We start from the raw sequence: 19360 nt of genomic DNA, 5'->3' as shown, positions 1-19360 counted from the left end.
TAAATCTGTCTTAAATTTGTTGTTTTTAACTATCTTTGTCGTTATTAGTCAAAGCGGATATAGAAGAGTACTGTGAAGCCATTCGAAATGAAAAGGTGACGTGAAGGAATCTACAAGGAGAATTTCTTGGGGCGTAAGAATAGGAAGTTTATTAGGGAAGTGATGGATTAATGGAAGGTTGATTAAAATAAGTAACACGAAACCATGCACACGGTTGGACCTTAAAAAATTGCTCTTCATTCCATGAACCAAACGGCGCAGGTGTTTTTCAGATTTCTGTGTTTGCTGAAACAAATTTCAGATTGCGTGATTTCACATCATAATGCATATCTCAATTGCTAATGGACTTGGGCTGGGCTTGTCTTGTGTCGGCCCTTTGGGTCTACCTAGTGGAAAACAAGTTCATTCTTCCTGCACCTCCATAATTTCAAACTTTAGTTTTGAGTTAGGATTTTCATAATGAGTTCCGGAATCTATAATTGAGAAATACTCTGAATATAAAGATTGTGTGCCTATAAATTTAATATTTTTTATAAAACATAGAATTATTTTCTTCATTAAAATTATTAAGAAAAACATTTCTATCTCTCTTCCTATCTTAAACACCGACATCTCATTCAAGTGGCAACGTTTATATATGTTGTACACACATTTTCCGGCTCATCAAAGTTCTGCAAGAGAAGAACTTTATTTATTTTTTCTCTCTTGTAATCTATCTTTCTCGCGTGTCACATGAGTTGTTGGCTAGACGGTATCTCTATTAATTTTTGAAGTACATAAGACAACAAGGTAACATACCTAACTATTTTTTCCACCTCTCTCTTTGCCTCCAATAATTTTACACCTTATATGCCACAATTCTTTTGCAATATAATTTGTTTGAACAAATGCAAATTGAGTATTGTCATCAAATATTGGTGTTTTATGCTTCATTTCTTTTGGCTCAAGACATTGCTGAATCCTATCTAACTATTGTTCAAATAGTCCTTTTGCCACACTATTTTTATATGTAAAACCTCTGTCATCTGTCTCCACCTAGTTGTCACACAATGATATACTTAATTAAAATAACATGGGTAGTTAAGAGGTCGTAACATTATTAACCGCAGGAAAGGTTTTTGATTTAATTTCTCAACCAAAGCACACAATAAATTCATATGAAAAAAGTTACAGATAAAACATCATATTTCACAGGGTTATTTTGGTCATGAACATTGGCCTTGTGTAGTTGTACTTCACCAATAACTCTATATATTAAGAGCCATTCATCTCACTCTTCCAAGTCCCAAGTCCATATTTCAAAAAAAGTTCAAACACATCTCCAGCATGGGAACTTGTGATACACACTTGTTTCTTTCTCTTATGCAGATTTTCATTCCATGCTTGCTATGCATAGTGGCCAAAGTTGGAGCTTTAAACGTAACAATCTCAGGCTTTTATGTGTTTGGAGACTCCACGGTTGACCCCGGAAACAATAACTACATCAAGACACCTTTCAAGAGCAATTTTCCACCTTACGGATTGGATTTTTCCAACCAGGTTCCAACAGGGAGATTTACCAATGGGAAGCTTGCCACTGATTACATCGGTAATTAGTTATCATATTTTCATGTTCATACTCACTCATATATATAAATATAAACTTAAATAACTTACAATGTGTAATGAACATTGTGGTGATGTGTGTAAAATCCACTGCAGTTTCATACACAGGTCTCAAAAAAGAGCTTCTTCCACCTTATCTGGATCCAAGCCTCACCAATATTGAAGAGCTGATGACAGGAGTCAGTTTTGCCTCTGCTGGTTCCGGCTTTGACCCACTTACACCAACCATCACTGTATTTCTCTTTCTTTCTTTCTTTTTATGAGTTATATTGCTGGCCCAAAAATAGTCTCCACTCTCTTTATCTGTCTCACTCTGATTTAACAAATGCTAAAAGAGATAAGTGAACATGTGATACATTATATGAAGTGGTAAGAGGAAAATAGCAAAAAATTAATGCAGTTAACTAGGCTTCTGATATACTGAAATGTGTATATATTCCTGTTAGTTTGGATAACTGAAAAAGGATTATTTAAGAAGGTGTTAAGTTAATCTCATTGTGTAAAATTCACAGAGAAAGTAATAACTTTCATGTTTATGCATCTATCTGTGTTTAGAAGAAAACTCAAAAGGTGAAATTCTGTATTAATTTCAGAATGTAATTCCAATAGAAAAGCAGTTGGAATATTTCAGAGAATGCAAAAAGAGGATGGAGGATGTGGTGGGTAAGCAAAGAATTGAAGATCATGTGAAGAAAGCTGCGTACTTCATCAGTGCTGGGACAAATGACTTCGTTCTTAATTATTTTTCTCTACCATTACGAAGAAAGAGCTACACTCTCCAAGCGTATCAAAACTTCTTAATCCAACGCATCACAGATTTTATACAGGTTAGTTCAGTTTCTCCCATGATTTAACCTCCATCATTAATCTCGTCTTAATGGTTACAACAACTTAACTTTTAAAGAAGGTAATAAATTGTATTTTCTATCTGAGGTTAATTACAATACATGTTGAGAGTGGGGACGGATTCTCCTGAGAAAAAGTCACTGTATATTGTTATCCAATGATTATAGATTGTCGTGTATAGTTAAACTACTGACATTTGTAATAATTAATTTAAGAAGTATGAGTATATAAATTAGTTCTTAATTGATTGATAATTAAAATAATTACACTGTGAATTAATGTAGTAGAACTGGAGACTTTTTTGGTTAATAGAGGTGGACTTGTAAAATTGAATTGCTCTCCATCAATCACCTGTTATTCTCCCTTTTTTTGGAAATGTTTGGTTGGCATCAAATGTCTTACACTTCCTCCATTCTACTGACAAATGATAAAGAGAGAAAAGAGAATGTTTCAGTGGAAGTAAAAGGAAATGTCAAAATGGATTTACGTGAAAACTTAGAAAATTTTTGTTGCATGTAGAGAAAAGTATGCTGAAAATTCTAATTTAAGTCTTAAAAGATGAAACTTACTATGTGCAAAAGACAAAATAAAAGTGTTCTTCTTTTTTTTTTGTATCATGTCTTGATCTAACAGTGCTTTGAGATACTGATTGAGAAATTCAGAGTACAGAAAATATCATCAAAAGGTGTTATTAATTTGGATGGTTTTTTGTTTCAAATTGTTTGACGAGTATTCTCTGAAAACATTCTTCTGCTGTAGCCGCGTAATAAAAGTTTTTGACAGCTTATTTGGGGCAATTGAATAGGGATTTGGATATTTTAAGATGATGAAGGAAAGGGAATACTGAAGAAGCTACTTTTATGAAAGAAAATGACTGAGTAATAAGTAAAAGCAAAAGGGAAGATGTAGAAAGAGGAATAAAAAGAGAGTCAGAAAATTGAATGGTAATGAAGAAAGAGGGGGACACTGTGAAAGGTTTGTGAGGTTGAGGCTAGCTAGATATGAAAATTAATAAAGACTGAACCCCACAAACCCTATAAAACACTTCAATTACAATAACAGAAAAAAAATAAATAAAAACACAGTGAAACAAGTTCTTGCTGTGCCAAAACAAACACATTTCATGCAACTCTTTTTAATGTTCAGAAATGTTTGGTGGATACTGCTTCATGTGTTCAAACTAATTAAGAGAGAAACAAATCATGTAATTCTTTTTTAATATAATTTTCCATTCTACACGTGACAAATTATCAATTTAGTTCTTACATGTAAAAGTCTTGTTAAATTATATATAAACTATTATCCATTCGATCTTTTATATGTGTAGCAAAAAGTATCAAACTAAAAATGTATTATTCAGAGCTACCAAATATATATATATATATATATATGAAATTAAAATACATTATATTCATATGATAACAAAATTAAGAATGGGTAAGAAAATAATTCTTAAAGAAAATAAATCGGGAAGGTTTTATACTTGAAAAAACTAAATTCATAATTCTCTTAGCGTATATGCACTTATATACAAAAATCATAATGTTTTTTTTTTAATTCAATTATTTTTTTTTTTTTACTTTGTTTGTTCTACTTTTCTCATTCTTTTTAAGATACTAAAAAAATATAAATTATTTATTTTTTTCATTTGTTAATGTTTTTACCTGTAAATACTACTTACTCATTTGATACTAAAGAAATGTTTTTCCGTAAAATACTAGAAAAACTTATAAAAGTTTGGTTAAAAGGATAACGAATTTTTTTCATTAAAATAAATAAGATTGTCCCCTTTTCTTGGCATTGACATCCATATATGAAAGGTCTAGTTTGTCCCTTTTTGTATTAGGCTGGTTAAGGTCACACCAAATTATTTATATAAGATTTATGGAATAATGTACTTGGTTAAGTTATTGATATTTTCAAATTTTAAATTTAAGTACGTAAAAAAATTAGATATAGTGTAAGTATATGGTCAACAAAGAAACTTGTAACCAATTACTATAACAAAATACAGAAATATACTGTAAAAAATATATTAACGTAAAATATGATTTAAATTTACAATTGTAAATGTATAGTACTAGTAAAATAATAAAAAAATAATTAAATAATATTTAAAAAATAAGCAATTGTATATAGTAATTATAATAATAAAAAAGAAAAAAGAAAAAAGAAAATACTATCACATGTGTTCACTTATTGATCCGTGCAAACTAATTGATGTATACAGCTGGATCGACCTAAATTTTCAATTTAATTCAGGCTTTTGTAATTGGACTTTGAACCCTACTTTCATTTATGATTATTTAAAAAAAAAAGTTTTATTTTAGTTATTCATTGTTATAGAAATGAATTGTTATTGTCACACGTGTGTGTGATTTTATAAGTGAGGCTAAAAGTGAAGATTTGGAATGGCAGGTTTGAATCTCCCTCCTTTGGAAAACTCTATATTGCTATAACTAGTCTTCTACTTAAGATTAAACAATGCCCCTACTTTACATTACAGAAAACTTTAAGCTGTAAGAATAATATTAAGACATTCTGCTATTATAATATTGTTTGAAAAATAAAATACACACTTTTTGTTTTTAAATTTTTTATTTTATAATTTTTTTTTCATTACAATAAATACATACATATATAAGATAATTTAGTTTAGGTGAAATAATAAAAATATAAATAATAGAATAATGAGTATTATTTTCTTGAATTTTAAAAATAAAAATTAAAGTGAAAAAAAGGAGAGAAAGAAAGTAGTATTTAAGAAATTTGAGATTGAGGAATGAGACATATTTCTGTTTATTTAATTCAGTGTATGCATACCTGACCACCAACACCAACCCTTCTACTGTGCTATCTGACTTCCGGGTACAAATAATAAACATATTAATTAACAATGATGTACCTTACAACGTTATTCCCTAAAAACCTAAACTCACGTGTCCATGTTTTTTTTTTTTCATTTTCGTGTATTGTTAATATGAAATATCTTCAGCTATAAATAATTATAGATATTGCTTTTACAGTAATTATTCCAAAGGTAAAGTTCCACTGCATCCGTCTTAAAATAATCATAAATCTAAAAATATGAATTGATATAGTAATAAACTAAAATCCGATAAATTGAAATAGTAGTTAGGTTGGGTGGAACCGAAAACCTAAAACACACTTAAGCTACTTAATTTTGTATTACTTCAGCTTACCAAATATATTGTTTATATATGTTGTTGCATGATAGAGTTTGAATTTGATGGTGTATTTTTGAAGTATCCTTTATCATTAATATTTAAATTATTTTCAATAAAATTGGTTTTTATCGTATGAATAAGAGTAATTGGTGAAAAAAATTGTTCAGAATTTGTTGGCAGAAGGTGCTAGAAAGATTGTAATAGCTGGAATACCTCCAATGGGGTGTCTACCATTGATGATCACCATGAATTCTCCAAATGCCTTATTCCAACGTCATTGCATTGACAAATACTCTTCTATTGCAAGAGATTACAATCTGCTCCTTCAACATCAACTGCACAAAATGCAATTGCACCTCAATTCCTCTGCTTCAAATGTTAAGATCTACTATGTTGACATATATAAACCCATTGCTGATATGATTCAATCTCGTAAGAGATTTGGTTAGTAATACCTTTTTCTTGTCTTTGTGAGGAAAGAAAAATTAGAAAATAGTGTATTGACTAAGAAATTTGGTTTGTTTGAATTTGGTAGGATTTGAAGAGGTTGATAGTGGGTGCTGTGGAAGTGGGTTGATTGAAGCATCAATATTGTGTAATAAGATTTCAGATGTGTGTGATGATCCATCCAAGTATGTGTTCTGGGATTCAATTCACCCAACCCAGAAAGCATATCACAACATCTTCTTGGCTAGCATTTCTACCATTGACTTTATCATCAATAACTAGAATAACTTTCTTTCTTTCTTCTTTTTTTTTTTATCAGTTATAGGTTTAGGTATCATGTATTTCTTGATAACTCTTGCAAATGTACTAAATTATGTAAGTACTGGTAAGATTAGAAAGTTTAACTATCGTTTTTTTTTTTTTTAAAAAAAAAGTGTTTAAATAATGTGTAATGTTATTAATTGCTTTAAACAAAATCAAATTATATCAATGTGTTAGATTTGAAAGTTCCTCTGATTTAAATTCGACATGTTTGAAAGAATTAAAAACATAGATGGTATTAATCAGGTTGGATTTCATAACTTCCCTGTTATATATTTTTTCAGTAAATTACCTTATTCATTGACAATATTAAGTTCATAACATATATTTTCCATTATCCTAATTTCTTATAAGTAACATCTAAACCTCAAAGTAGAATTACAAATTTCTTACTCATTTTTAATTCAAAATTTGCAATGGACATCGGTGCAATTGAATGAATTAGCGTGGGAATCGACTATAAATAAAATAAAGTCAATTCAAAATATATAAATGATGTAAATATCGTCTTGCAAACATATTTTCTAAAGTTGAATTAAAATTCACTTTTTAATATGATATTAAAGTCATTGGTTAGAAATGTTATTGGACTACTGATTAATATCTAGTTTCACACATACTCTCGGGAGAGGGTATTGAAAGGTCTACATCAACTAGAAATAAAGTCAATTTATATTATATAAATGAGTGCAAATATCATTTTACAAGTTATTTATTAAAATTTAATTAAGTTTAAAATTCATTTTTTAACGCACGTCTAGAAAAAATATATTTATATAAAAGTAAGATATTTAAGTTGAGAAATTATCAAATGAATAGATGACCAAGCTGCACAACATTTCATAACAAGAAAGAAAACAATAATCATACAATTATAATGGAGAATGAAAAATTGTATGTAGTAAAAATTCATTGCATGCCAACCATAATCAAAAGAGTATTAGCTACTGTAAGACATGTAGAACACAATTTTTTTTTTTCTAGAAATAAAAAGTTTAATGGAAGACTCTTTCAAGTACCCAAGTTATGTTGAACTTTAATTGTTCCTTCAAAATTGATCATTCCTTCATCAACATTTTTTTTAATTGATAAAGTGAACTTTCTCAATAATAGAGTAAGTTGCTAAGTGAAATTGACAAGACAACTAATGCTCCTTATGAGATAACTAACTTAGCAACATGTATGTTAATTAAATGACTTGAGTTAGTTGATTCTTTCTTCCTTTATTGTTTCTCTCTAATATATGTAGAGCTAAGAGTTGATAAAAGAAAAGTGAAGAATGTATATGAAATGTGTATGAATAGTATGATATTTATGAATTTATTTTTGTTTGTCTGAAAAGAAATGTAGAATTTGATGCTGAAATAAGTTGGCATTAAGAAGTGGAGTACTAGAGAGAGTGTAGGCGTTTTCAACGCTAACGCTAAAAAGGGAGAACTCATTAATTTGGCGTTATCACGTAAGACAAAAACAGCTAGGAATGAGGACCACACTCAGGCCACCAAATTCTTATACTCAATTCAACTTTTTTGGCTTTATATATAAAACTGCTTTATTCCCTCCTCCGCTTCAACTCTGTGCTGCTTTTCCAACCTTCACTCTAAACTTCACACATCATAAATAATGTTGTTTTCTTAGATACATGGTAAAATATTTTATTTTAAGGTTTTAGGGTATGTAACTAATATTAAAAAGTATCTTAAATTAAAAAATTTATTATTTTAAGAAATAATTTTAATTATCAATAAAAAGACTTTCGGATCATAAAGAAAGAGAAAGATGATAAGAGTTCGAAATAATTAAAATTTATTGGTGTACCCAACTTTGATAAATTTTAATCTTAACTTTTAATAGAGTGAAAGTAGCTTTTTAATATAATATGGTTAAATTTACTTTATCCGTCAAACAATATAAAAAATCTAAACGTTGTCATGAAATATAATTTAACATGTAAAACAAAAAATAACAAAAAAATTATATTTATTATTTTTAAAATTAAAAAATCAAATTGAAATCAATTTTAGAACATAAACAAATTCTAATTGTAGATAAAGTTAGAAACTATAGTATATTTAATTCTAAAGTGATGCACGTGGAATAAGATTGTGACGGTATTTATTTATAGTTCTAATAAAACAATATCTTATCTCTACCTCATCTTATAAAATATTTTCTCTATTTGATTAATTTTTGGTTTTTAATAAAAGAATTGTTTTTTAGTAGTTTCTTTTAATTATATTAATATGGTATGATTAATAGCACTTTATTATTGGTGCTGTTTTCGGTAGGGACCTATCGTGCCGGGGCCTGGGCTTCCTGACATAGAGGCCCATTTCAATGCAGAAAAAAAATGTAATCCCATGTATGTGCCAACAAAATTAAATGCAAAAAAAGTTGTAAAGTAGTAGTCAATGGAATCAAAGCAAAAGAATGCTAGAAAGCTACAAGTGTAAGAGTTTGTTAGGTAAGAATTTTTAGTTTGTTTTTGGACTAGTTCGAAAAGTCGTTGGACGATATCAGTAATGTTTTATAAATAAACTTCTTCTTTTTTTCATGTAAAATGCAGTGTTTTTGAAATACTGATGATTGAAATAGTGTTTTAGTTTTCATCTTTTATTATTTTTTTTTATATTTGGTTAATGTATTTATTATATTTGATTTTTTTCCCATCTAAACATTGTAGGATTGTATTATTCATTTTTTCTATTTTTGGTTTCAATTATTGTACTATTATTTCCTTTATGTATTTTATCATTTTAGCAATGTATTTCAAAATATTCTTAGATTTTCATTTTCGTGTAGTGGTATATATAAATTTTTTACGCTCTCAATTAATTGAAATTTATTTTTAGATCAAAATAGTAATTTTGTTATATCTTGTGATTTATTATAAAGGAAACATATATATTCTTAACATTATAAATGTATTTTAATTAAATTTCCTATTATATGTTGGACCTATCATATTTTTTATTATCTGACTATTAATGTTCAAGTTTGACATGAGAAAATATATTGAAGATGGTATATTGATTAAAGATAAAATTATATAAATAAGTATTTTGTAAGTTCAAATTTAGTTTAAATTACATTTCTTAAGAGTTAGATAGATTATTAATAAAGATTAAGTCGACAAATTAGTTTTTGCATGATTAATTGCGCTAAATACAGGCATGGGAAACTAAGAGCGTTAAATGATGCACTTCGTTTCTCCTCTTTGCTAATATTCCCCTCCCCTAATTCATCTTGAATATTTTTCAATCATTTCCCACCATTATTTTTGCAGAAGTTTCTAATTCATGATGCTAGATGAATTTTCAAACTTTGAAGACTCATCTTCTGTTTAGAGATGAGTTTAAACTCAACCTATCCATACAAAGTTGCAAAAAGTATCTTATTTATATATTTAAATTGATTTCATATTTAGATGACGTGAAATTTATGATGTCTTAATCCTTGTTACCAAATTGTCCATCACTTGTTGGATTTCTCACATAAGATCACGCCATCAAACCATGAAACATGACGTTTGATACTAAACTATTGGATTTTTCGAGAGAAGATCACTAGAAAGATACAATATCAATGAGCATGAGCCTAACTTATATATAAGGGATTGACACCACTCTTAACTCAAAACTTGAAGACAATAGGTTTATGGACTTTGATCTTTATATGACGCTCAACTTTCTCATTTTTACTCGACCTGAAACTTAAACTTATATTTAGATTCTGAACACAAGTACATTCTGCCTTTGTGATCAAGGATAGTTTCATTTGAGATTCACATAAGAAAATAAGTTTGACCAACTAAACCTTCCCTTTTGGCAACTCTTGAGCTTCTTACTTTCCCTTCTTACTTTCCCGATAGCAAAACCATAATGTATACTTGTTTTCCACAATATTGCTGCTCATCGTAGTAAGACTTTCCCATGTTCAAACTCCTAACTCACATTAATTTCATTTCATTGTTATCACCAAAGCCAACAACTAACCATCAACACCTTTTGGAGCTTAATTACCCTAATCTTATCTGTGTTTTAGGCTTTGCATCAAACATTATTTACCTCCCTCAACCCCTTCTCACTTGCAGAAATTACTAAAGACCAATCATATTTTCACAACTAATTAATAACTCAAAATAATCATATTTTAATTATATATATAATCTGACGGGTAATCATCCCTATAATCACATTCCATTATAATCTGAAGGATAATTTTAAGATTTATAATCATATACATTATTTAAAATTTGTATTATATGATTTTTTTTTGTAATTTATTAAAAAAATTTACAATAATTTTTTTTCTGTTATTTTTGTTAAAAATCTTAATTAATATATAATTTCTTTATAAGTAATTATTTTCTATAAAATTATAAAATCGTAAATATTTCTTACATATATAAAAATATCTTGAAAAAAAATTAGCTTAGTAGTGATAGATCTTTGACTTTAAATTATTCGCATGGTTACAAGTTAAAAATATCGATATTCGGACTATGGTTGGTTGTATTATATTTCTAAGACGAAAATACCCTACCCTTAGATTTATCTTCTCAAATAATAAATATTTCTTCTAAAATTTAATATAACAGAATTAATTGTACATTACAGTGCACAGGCTGCAGTTTCAAATTCAATAGTTTATTTGAAACCAGAGGGGGTCTTTTTCAACATTGATACAAAGATATCTTGACACATGCATTATATATAGACATCACTGTCAAAAGAAATCATTAATAAAAGATGCAATGGCCTCATCAGCTATTAACTTGTACATTTTCTGCGTCGGATGAACAGCATCCCAGAATACATATTTGTCTGGATCCGAACAACTATTCACCCCTTTGCATGAATCTCCATATTCTATTGTCCCTGTCCCAACACATCCTTTTGAACCTTCCACAAATCCTGCACTCAACCAAAAAAGCATTATTCTATAGGTCATATACATAGAAGTAGTTTAGAATAAACTTTTGACTAGTTTTTTTGCTTAAAAATCACAAGCATTTGTGTTGAGCTGTGAAGGACCAACTAGATAACTTCTCAGAAAAGTAACTTCAAAAGAGACACAATTCACGATAATTGATTAAGTCGAATACTAACCATATTGTTTAGGATTGGTGACTGCACGTTGGATCATGCCATAAACATCAACCAAAGCAGTTCTTAAGCCCAGCTTTGTCTTCAAGACGTTTAATTGGTGTAATAATTTTGCATTGAATGCATGAGCAACACTGTTTAAACTTTGATCACAGCCTTCAGCATTTCTAAGTGTCTTGATAAGTGGAATGCATCCCAGAGGGAGGACTCCTACAATGATCAACCTCCTCGCACCAAGTCTATGCATTTCCTGTAACCACCAAATATTAACTCATATTTCACATGTTCCGTTTCAAACACTCATTGTAAAGTTTATAGAAAAGGGTATTGTTTTGTTGAATAGTTTGGGATAAGAGATTTCTTCCATTATTAAAAAGAGAACATGAATAGATTGAAAGGGACAGTCCCTTGAACATGAAACTTATCGGAATGGGATAAGCATCGTTTAACTATTTTAGGAACTGATCTTTCGATGGTTAAGGAAGGATATTTCGACAAGTAATGTTTAACCAATAAAAGCCCTACAGAAAAATATACTGTGATGCTATTATTTTTTTTCTTATTTCTTATACTACATAAGTTAGTTAACTATTTAGACTTATGTAGTTCTGTTTATGGTGGATATGTGTTAAACTGCTAACCACACAATGGTCAATCAGAAATGAATGTGGTGTGGTGTGATTGATAACACTTTATTGTTGGTGTTATTTTCTGTGGGATTATCACCCTGTGACCTAGGCTTTCCGACATATATGGTCCATCCAATGCAAGAAAATATAATAACTGCACCAACAAAATTAAATGCAACACTAAGTAGGAGAGAGTATTAAAGTCATGGAATCAGGTTCCTAGCATTAGAGAACTACATTTCCATCATCTGATAAAACTGATAAAATCAAACAAAAATCATAAATCATATTTAAGCAGAAATAATTTTGAGTTATTTTTAATTTTTTTATTTTATTTCTAAAATTAGAGTTTATCCATGGTTATATTGTTTATTTTACATTCCATTAGATTTTTAATAATGACTTTCATTGTGTATTTTAACTGTTATATGACAGAAACATGCAATCATTCTTGACATTTATGTTTTACTAGTTACTTTGATAAACACCTGTAAATTAATAAGCTAACTTCACAGTTTCATTTATGTGAAGTTTTAGACAAGTTTTTAACTTTTGTAATAACTTTAACAAGGATATAATGCAAGAATTGATGGTATAGACGGAGAAAGAGTGAACCTGAACGTCCTTGGTGAAGCGAGAGAGCAAGAAATTCTCAAATTCTTCCAAGCTGAATTGCTTAGGGCGTGTAGGTTCCAAGAAATAATTCTGAAGGAAGTCATTTGTACCCATACTGATAATATACAAGGCATTTCTTGTAATGAATTCTGCTCTTTCTTCACCCACCTTTCTTCTCAAGTGGATCTTATAATGCGCAAAATACTCCAATTGTTTTGAAACAGACAAAACATTCTGCACCACACCACAGTTAGCTAGCTAAATCACAAAAAACATTCGGCAAATACTAGTATCCAAGTTCACAGAATTATGTACCGAAACTTCAGCTGTGTAATCATCAAATCCCGTGGCTGCTGATGCAAAACTAACACCATACTCAAGATCTTCCGGCTTCAAGTTAGGGTCCAGAAACGGTGGAATCACCTTTCTATATCCCACTGCTTCAGCTGCAAGTGTTTAATTGGAAACACTGATACTCAGTTTACATGCAATATAACAGGCTTCTTCTAACATGAGATGAGAAAACACGTAACATGTGACATGGATACAATGTTTTAATTGTATTTTTAATATATCTGGTTGGAAAAACTCATGCTCTGAGATGATGTTTTAATTGTAGTACCAGTCATGTCAAACGTAACCTCCGATTATTTTTAGATTAATGCTTCTGAACTTCCTTTTACCAGATCAGGGTTAAGTCCTAATATATCTTTTGGATGTTTTTTCATGTGTTATATTATATAAAATGACAATGATATGTTGACATTTTTTTAGACAGAAAGAAGAAAAAAAAAGTATATATACATGATAAGATGTGAAAGAAGAGAGTATTGAATTGATGTTTATAATAAAAAAAAGGTATTCATATGAATCATTTAACCAATGTAGAAATGAATAGCTCTTATGATCTCAATCATCAAGAGTGTATTAATAGCACACAGATGTCTTCACCTAACAGCCTATTTTTTTTGACAAGGTATGGAAAACCTTTATGACAAGTAATCTCAAATTCTATACTTGTCCTCTCTATTCTTTTAACAGAAACTTGAATTTCAAGGTACGGTAGGCAAGTCGGTGCATTATTGTTCATAGATTTTTTTTTTGTGGTAATTTTTGTGAGGACTTAGACAAATTCAAGTAACTTTAATAATTAATCTTTTAGGTTATTCAAAGTGAAATATCATAAAAAAAACTCATACAACATATTGAATTGCCAATAGCATCAAACAAGAAAATAAAAATTAAAAAAAGAAAAAGAAAAAGGAGATTGAATATTTTTACCAACAAAGTCTGTTGCGAGTCTTCCATTACTAAACCTTCCTGTTGGGCGACTGTCAAAGAAGTTCTTGCCATAGGGAAGAAAGTTGCTTTTCATTGTGGTGTGAAGGACATTGTTGTTGCCAGAATCAACACTTGAATCTCCAAAAACCAGTATGCAAGAGACGTTATACTTTGAAGCCACTTGTCTCACTAGAGGAATTTCCACAGCAAGTGAATACAATGGAATTGTGACCAATAGTATCATGATTTTCTGCATTAGGTACTCCATTACAATTGCAAACTGCTGAGAGTTCTGAAATGGGGACCTTTTTTTCCAACAGTGAGAACTTAACTATGAGCATTGAAACAATGCCATGCATCATTATTTAAATGGAGCACGTAATGTGGTGAGTGGTTGCTGGAGCATTTAAAAAACGGTTCCCTAAATTAATTACAGCATTTAAGGCTTAAAACTACTACTCCCTCGCCTGGCCTCCACTTTAATTGGAGAAGAAGAACACAGCAATGAAGTGTACTTCCTTAACTCCAAGGGTAACAGTGACCAGACTTCTCACAAAAATATCATGTGCATTGGTCCACTTTTGTTTGCTTCACTGTATCACAATCATCTCTCTCTATCATACTTTATTAACTTCCAATTTATACATCATTATATTCATAATTACCTCAAATATTTTTGTCTGTTGAAACATGATAATATAAAATGTTATCAATTTTGAAGTCTAAATCTTTAGATAAACCAGAAATAGAGCACATCTAATTACAACAATGTTAACAATCATTTGAACATTTTTTCCATTACATTGAAAATAATTAATTAATTAATATATATATATACTACTAGAATAATCCCTCTCTTTTTTAAATAAATATATCACTTTGATTGAGCTAGAAAAAGTGATAATTTAAAAAATAAGTTAGGAATTAAAAAAAAATAGTTTTAATTGAAATTGCAAAATATCAATATATTTAAAATATTTTTAGAAAACTAAAATTATATCATTGTGAGATGAAAAGTTATTTTGTTGTAGAATTCTTTTTTTTTTCTTAAAAAAATGTCTGAATACATTCATTTTGATGTTTAAAAATATATTAAAAAAATAAATATACAGAGTATTGTATTTTGAAGACAGTCATTAAGCCAATAATTTTATAACTTGTTTAGCACTTGAGTTCAATTCGGTCTCTCACTCACCAATAGTTTCTCAATCCTGTTATCCCTTTCATAACTTTTTAAGTATTTTTAGATTATTGTTTTGAAAACCTAAAAAATAATATTTTTGACTTTAATAAACTATTTATAAGAATTTTTATTTTAATATTTTTATTTTTATAGTGTAATAAGTATACATACACTAATTAAAAAATAAGCGAAGAGAATATAAATAATAAAATAATTAATTTTATTTTAAATTTGTAAAATAATAGTTAAATAAATTATTTTTTTCAACTCACCTTTACCTAGTTTACCTTGTTTGCTCAAATTTCCGTAATATCATGTGTGATTACTCAAAAATTTTGTAATCAGCAGAGCCAAAATTCATTTACTGAGATTTGAATTTGATTTGTAGAACGATTAATATTTAAATCTGACTTATTCTTTTAAATAAATGTAATTAAAATTCTGGACTCAAGTTTATTTATTTAATTTTTTATAGCTTAATTACTTTGTTATCACGATTTTTTTTTCATCAATATAGTATTTAAAAAATAGTTTAATATTTTACAATTATTTAACATACAGTACGTGAAATTTTAAAAAATTATATGGCTAATTTTTTTTTTATAACTTATTACATGAAAATAATAATTTATTGACTATAAACATCAAAATCAGTTATCATTGTCATAAAAATTCCATATACATATATGTTACAATTAATGTATATAGATAATAAAGATCAATACAACTTTCACATCATATATTATAAGGAATATAATATTTGTAACACATTAACCAATATCAGCTGCACTAAACCAGATAATATTAAGTTTTTTATTCATAAAAATTGAATGTATCTTAGAAATTTCAAACAACATTCATTTATTTAGTCTCTTTTCACATAATATTAGGTCCTTAAAGTCTAAAACTGGTTCATTTAAATAATTAAACCACACATCAACTTTAAATTTACTTTTAACAAAATCCATAAAATTTAACGAATAATTAATGAGTGAAATCTAAATATTCATAAATTGTTATATTCGTACACACAGGTATCATCAATTTTATTTTTCGGGCATAAGAAAAGCGAGCCTAATAAAAACATGTAAATAAATAATTATCGGAAGTGATATTATTGAATTTAATAACACCGACTACTTCCTGGGGCATGCAATGAATGCAATTGGTTTTTCTAATCTAAATAGGATCCATCAATGTTACCTTTTTCAAAACATCTCCAATTTAATACATCTAAAATATCACTTCAAATATCTTCTATATACACATTTTTTCTTTAATTTCGTAACTGCAAAAAATCATTTATTTTTTTCTGCTTTAAGTTAATGTCCTTATAAAAATAATTATAAACATGTCAAAAAAATGGAAACACGTAAACAGAATAACTAAAACATTCTAAAAATGCATGAAGCAAATCATGTCATATATTGTCATATCCAATGTTAATTTACATTCATATTTAAGAAAGAAAAAAAAAAACGCTTGAGCCTAAGTTGTTGTTGTTATTATTATAACTAGAGATAGTCAAGCTTTTGATACAAGTATTCACTAAAAAATATTTAAGAGAAGGATCACACTCTATTTCTCACCCGACCAACATTTACATATTTTTTAATATATTCATAACTATGAATTTAAAATTATAATATAACTTACAATTAAATTATTTCTCTCATTTTTTTATGTGATATTTGAATTAAATTAGATACTTTTGTTTACTATTCAATTAAAAGGTCAGATATAATTGTACTGAGTAGTTTTCTTTTACAGAAATATCTATGTACTTATAGAATTGAACATCAATGTTGCAACTAACAACCAACTTTATGTTTGTTCGAATGGAGTTAAATTTGAATAAATTTGATTTATAACAAAAGAATTTACAAAGAAAGGTGTCTGTCCCAAAATATGTAACTCTCACAACTAGTTTTAACTGAATTATATATTTTAAATAAACGGCTAAAGCCAATCTTTTTGTGAATAAAAAATATATTACTAAAAGTAATTATTTTATTTTATTAAAAATGAGCTTTTTTAGCACATTGTTTCACAATAAGATGAAAAATCCATTTTCTGGTAGAATATGGTTTAGTTAATTGCTACATTCGTAATATTTGTGTTCATTTTTTATAAATAAAAGTTACTTCTTTTAGAAAAGTTGAAACTATTCGATAGTCCTTTTTATACAAACTTTAACTTAGGTGTTATCGAAATGGAAACGTATAAAATTAAGTGGTACTAAATTTCTATAATTAAATCAGTGATTTAGGTAAGTTGTACAAGTGTTTATCTATATTCAAAGATTAAAATAGTTTTTTCCAATTTGTCTTGGTATAAAATACTTTCAAAGAAGCTACTCATAACAATAAAAATAATTCATTTTATTATTCTTTAAAATAGTATTGTCAATTAAAATAATTAATTTTATGAAAGTACTAATTCGGAAAGTAAAAAAGTAGAAAAATTCTTAAAGTAATGAATGCAAAAAATTGTCAAATATTTATTAGTTTTGACAAGTAAATATATAATAAAAAATCCATTGTAGTCTAGTTGGTCAGGATATTCGGCTCTCACCCGAAAGACCCGGGTTCAAGTCCCGGCAATGGAAAATTATTTTATATTTTTTGAATAAAATTTTCTCCCAAAGTATTTTATATTCATGCCTGTAATTGCCCTATAGTCAACATTTTAGAAAGCTACTAATCATCCATTGAAATTTTGAAATGAACAAGAAAAGGTAGAAGAGTTCAACTTGACAATGATTTTTATATTAATGCGATTATAAAAGACAAAATTTACACTGTAATCAAAATATTAAAACTATATATAAAAAAAAGGTTTAGCACATATATTATTTATAGAATATTATTGATAATACATGAGAAATAAATACTTTTAAATATATAGAATATAATATAATTAGACTGTAAGATTGACCAACTAGATTAGTTATTAAAACCAAAATGTCATAATTGTTTTACTAAAGACAAATAAAGAGTTATAGAAGTGAAAGAAATAGGGAGGGAAAAAGAAGCATAGTGTTCCATGAGAGATTATGAAAAACTGAGTGAAGAAAACATTAAAGTGGTTGTGTGAGAATTGTGAGAGGTTGCACCAAACATGAGAATTTATGAAGTTAATGAAAGAGTTTCACATGGAAGAGGGTCCCTCTGAAGGCACAGACCAGGCACCACCATCTCCAGCTCACACACACCAAATCATTCTCAGTTTGTTCAACAACTTCACTCTGCACAACTCTATTTCTGCACACAAATTCATTTTGCAATATTAATTTTTCTTACTTCTTGTTGGGATGTCCCTCTCTGCTATTCATTCACACACCTTTTCTTTTCTATTTTTAACACCAAAAATTTAGATATCACAGCCAACTTGTTCAACGTAATTCAGTAGCCGCCTCATTATTCGCTGATACTTCTTTAAAAGATATTTTTTATTATCTATTAAAACAAATTTGATTCCTTAAATATATAAATAAATAAAATAATTATAACACAACTATTCATTTTTGTTTTAAATTTCGTCAATATTTTCACTTTTATTACTTTATAATGCATATATTATATGATCTTCGACAAACTTTCCTGTAAGCACTGATATACAAGCGGAGAATAACAAGTTTGACCACGAAAATTATGTAAAAAAAAAATTGAACAAAAGGAGAAATAGTGGAGCCAAACTGGTATGATATCATGTTATATCAATCTCTTACATCAATATTCAGTTTCAAGTTGCAAATATTGGTGGGATTGGGAAGACTATTCTTCATTCACACTATCACTTTCTTCTTAGCAAATTCTCACTCTTCATTAACTACATCAATTTGAGAGAATATAAATTACAAAATCTTTTATCTTCTTGATTAATTAATATTTGTCCTTATATAATTATACGCTTATTATATAACATGAACAATATCTTATTTAAAAATATAACTTTAAAACAAGAAATAAATTCATTCATTAAAAGTTTATTTTTGTATATAGATCAACTTAGTAGTCAGAGCCATATTTTAAATAAATCATAATACTTAGTATAAGTTAATAATAGTAAAAACAATACTATTTATAAATAATTAAATAAACCACTCATTACACTTAAAAGACTTTTTGAATAGCT

The 19360-nt window shown here is 28.1% G+C and overlaps 2 protein-coding genes and 1 non-coding gene across 3 annotated transcripts; 2 read left to right on the top strand and 1 right to left on the bottom strand.

Annotated features, from left to right (window-relative positions):
* The first annotated feature begins 1269 nt into the window (after nucleotides 1–1269).
* Nucleotides 1270–6490, top strand: LOC114187218 (GDSL-like Lipase/Acylhydrolase superfamily protein). The gene is made up of 5 exons (XM_028075404.2): nucleotides 1270–1588; nucleotides 1702–1838; nucleotides 2199–2432; nucleotides 5807–6083; nucleotides 6175–6490. Exons 1-5 carry the CDS (start codon nucleotides 1327–1329, stop codon nucleotides 6366–6368), a joined length of 1104 nt encoding a protein of 367 aa, XP_027931205.1. The 5' UTR covers nucleotides 1270–1326; the 3' UTR covers nucleotides 6369–6490.
* Nucleotides 6491–11035: 4545 nt separating this feature from the next.
* On the bottom strand, nucleotides 11036–14385 carry LOC114187609 (GDSL-like Lipase/Acylhydrolase superfamily protein). The gene is made up of 5 exons (XM_028075900.2): nucleotides 14041–14385; nucleotides 13075–13205; nucleotides 12760–12993; nucleotides 11519–11765; nucleotides 11036–11323 (listed from the first exon to the last, which is right to left on the bottom strand). The coding sequence occupies exons 1-5, from the start codon at nucleotides 14306–14308 to the stop codon at nucleotides 11136–11138; spliced, it is 1068 nt and encodes a 355-aa protein (XP_027931701.1). The 5' UTR covers nucleotides 14309–14385; the 3' UTR covers nucleotides 11036–11135.
* Nucleotides 14386–17758: 3373 nt separating this feature from the next.
* TRNAE-CUC (transfer RNA glutamic acid (anticodon CUC)) lies at nucleotides 17759–17831 on the top strand. The gene has a single exon. It is a non-coding gene; the product is annotated as a tRNA-Glu (tRNA).
* The last annotated feature ends 1529 nt before the right edge of the window (nucleotides 17832–19360 follow it).

The sequence above is a fragment of the Vigna unguiculata genome, chromosome 6, assembly GCF_037176805.1.
Source record: "Vigna unguiculata cultivar grain cowpea cultivar isolate G323 ecotype 2 chromosome 6, ASM3717680v1, whole genome shotgun sequence".
NCBI lineage: Eukaryota > Viridiplantae > Streptophyta > Magnoliopsida > Fabales > Fabaceae > Vigna > Vigna unguiculata.
Note: the sequence above shows the minus strand (reverse complement) of the source record. Positions and strands in the feature narration are given on the sequence as shown.

Excerpts from the sequence above, each read along its gene's own strand:
- LOC114187218 (XM_028075404.2), top strand. The coding sequence starts at position 1,327 with ATGGGAACTTGTGATACACACTTGTTTCTTTCTCTTATGCAGATTTTC. Across the intron at positions 1,839-2,198 it reads CACTTACACCAACCATCACT|AATGTAATTCCAATAGAAAA; the intron begins GTATTTCTCTTT and ends TATTAATTTCAG. Across the intron at positions 6,084-6,174 it reads TCAATCTCGTAAGAGATTTG|GATTTGAAGAGGTTGATAGT; the intron begins GTTAGTAATACC and ends TGAATTTGGTAG.
- LOC114187609 (XM_028075900.2), bottom strand. The coding sequence starts at position 14,308 with ATGGAGTACCTAATGCAGAAAATCATGATACTATTGGTCACAATTCCA. Across the intron at positions 13,206-14,040 it reads ACTCGCAACAGACTTTGTTG|CTGAAGCAGTGGGATATAGA; the intron begins GTAAAAATATTC and ends AAACACTTGCAG. Across the intron at positions 12,994-13,074 it reads ATTACACAGCTGAAGTTTCG|AATGTTTTGTCTGTTTCAAA; the intron begins GTACATAATTCT and ends GGTGTGGTGCAG.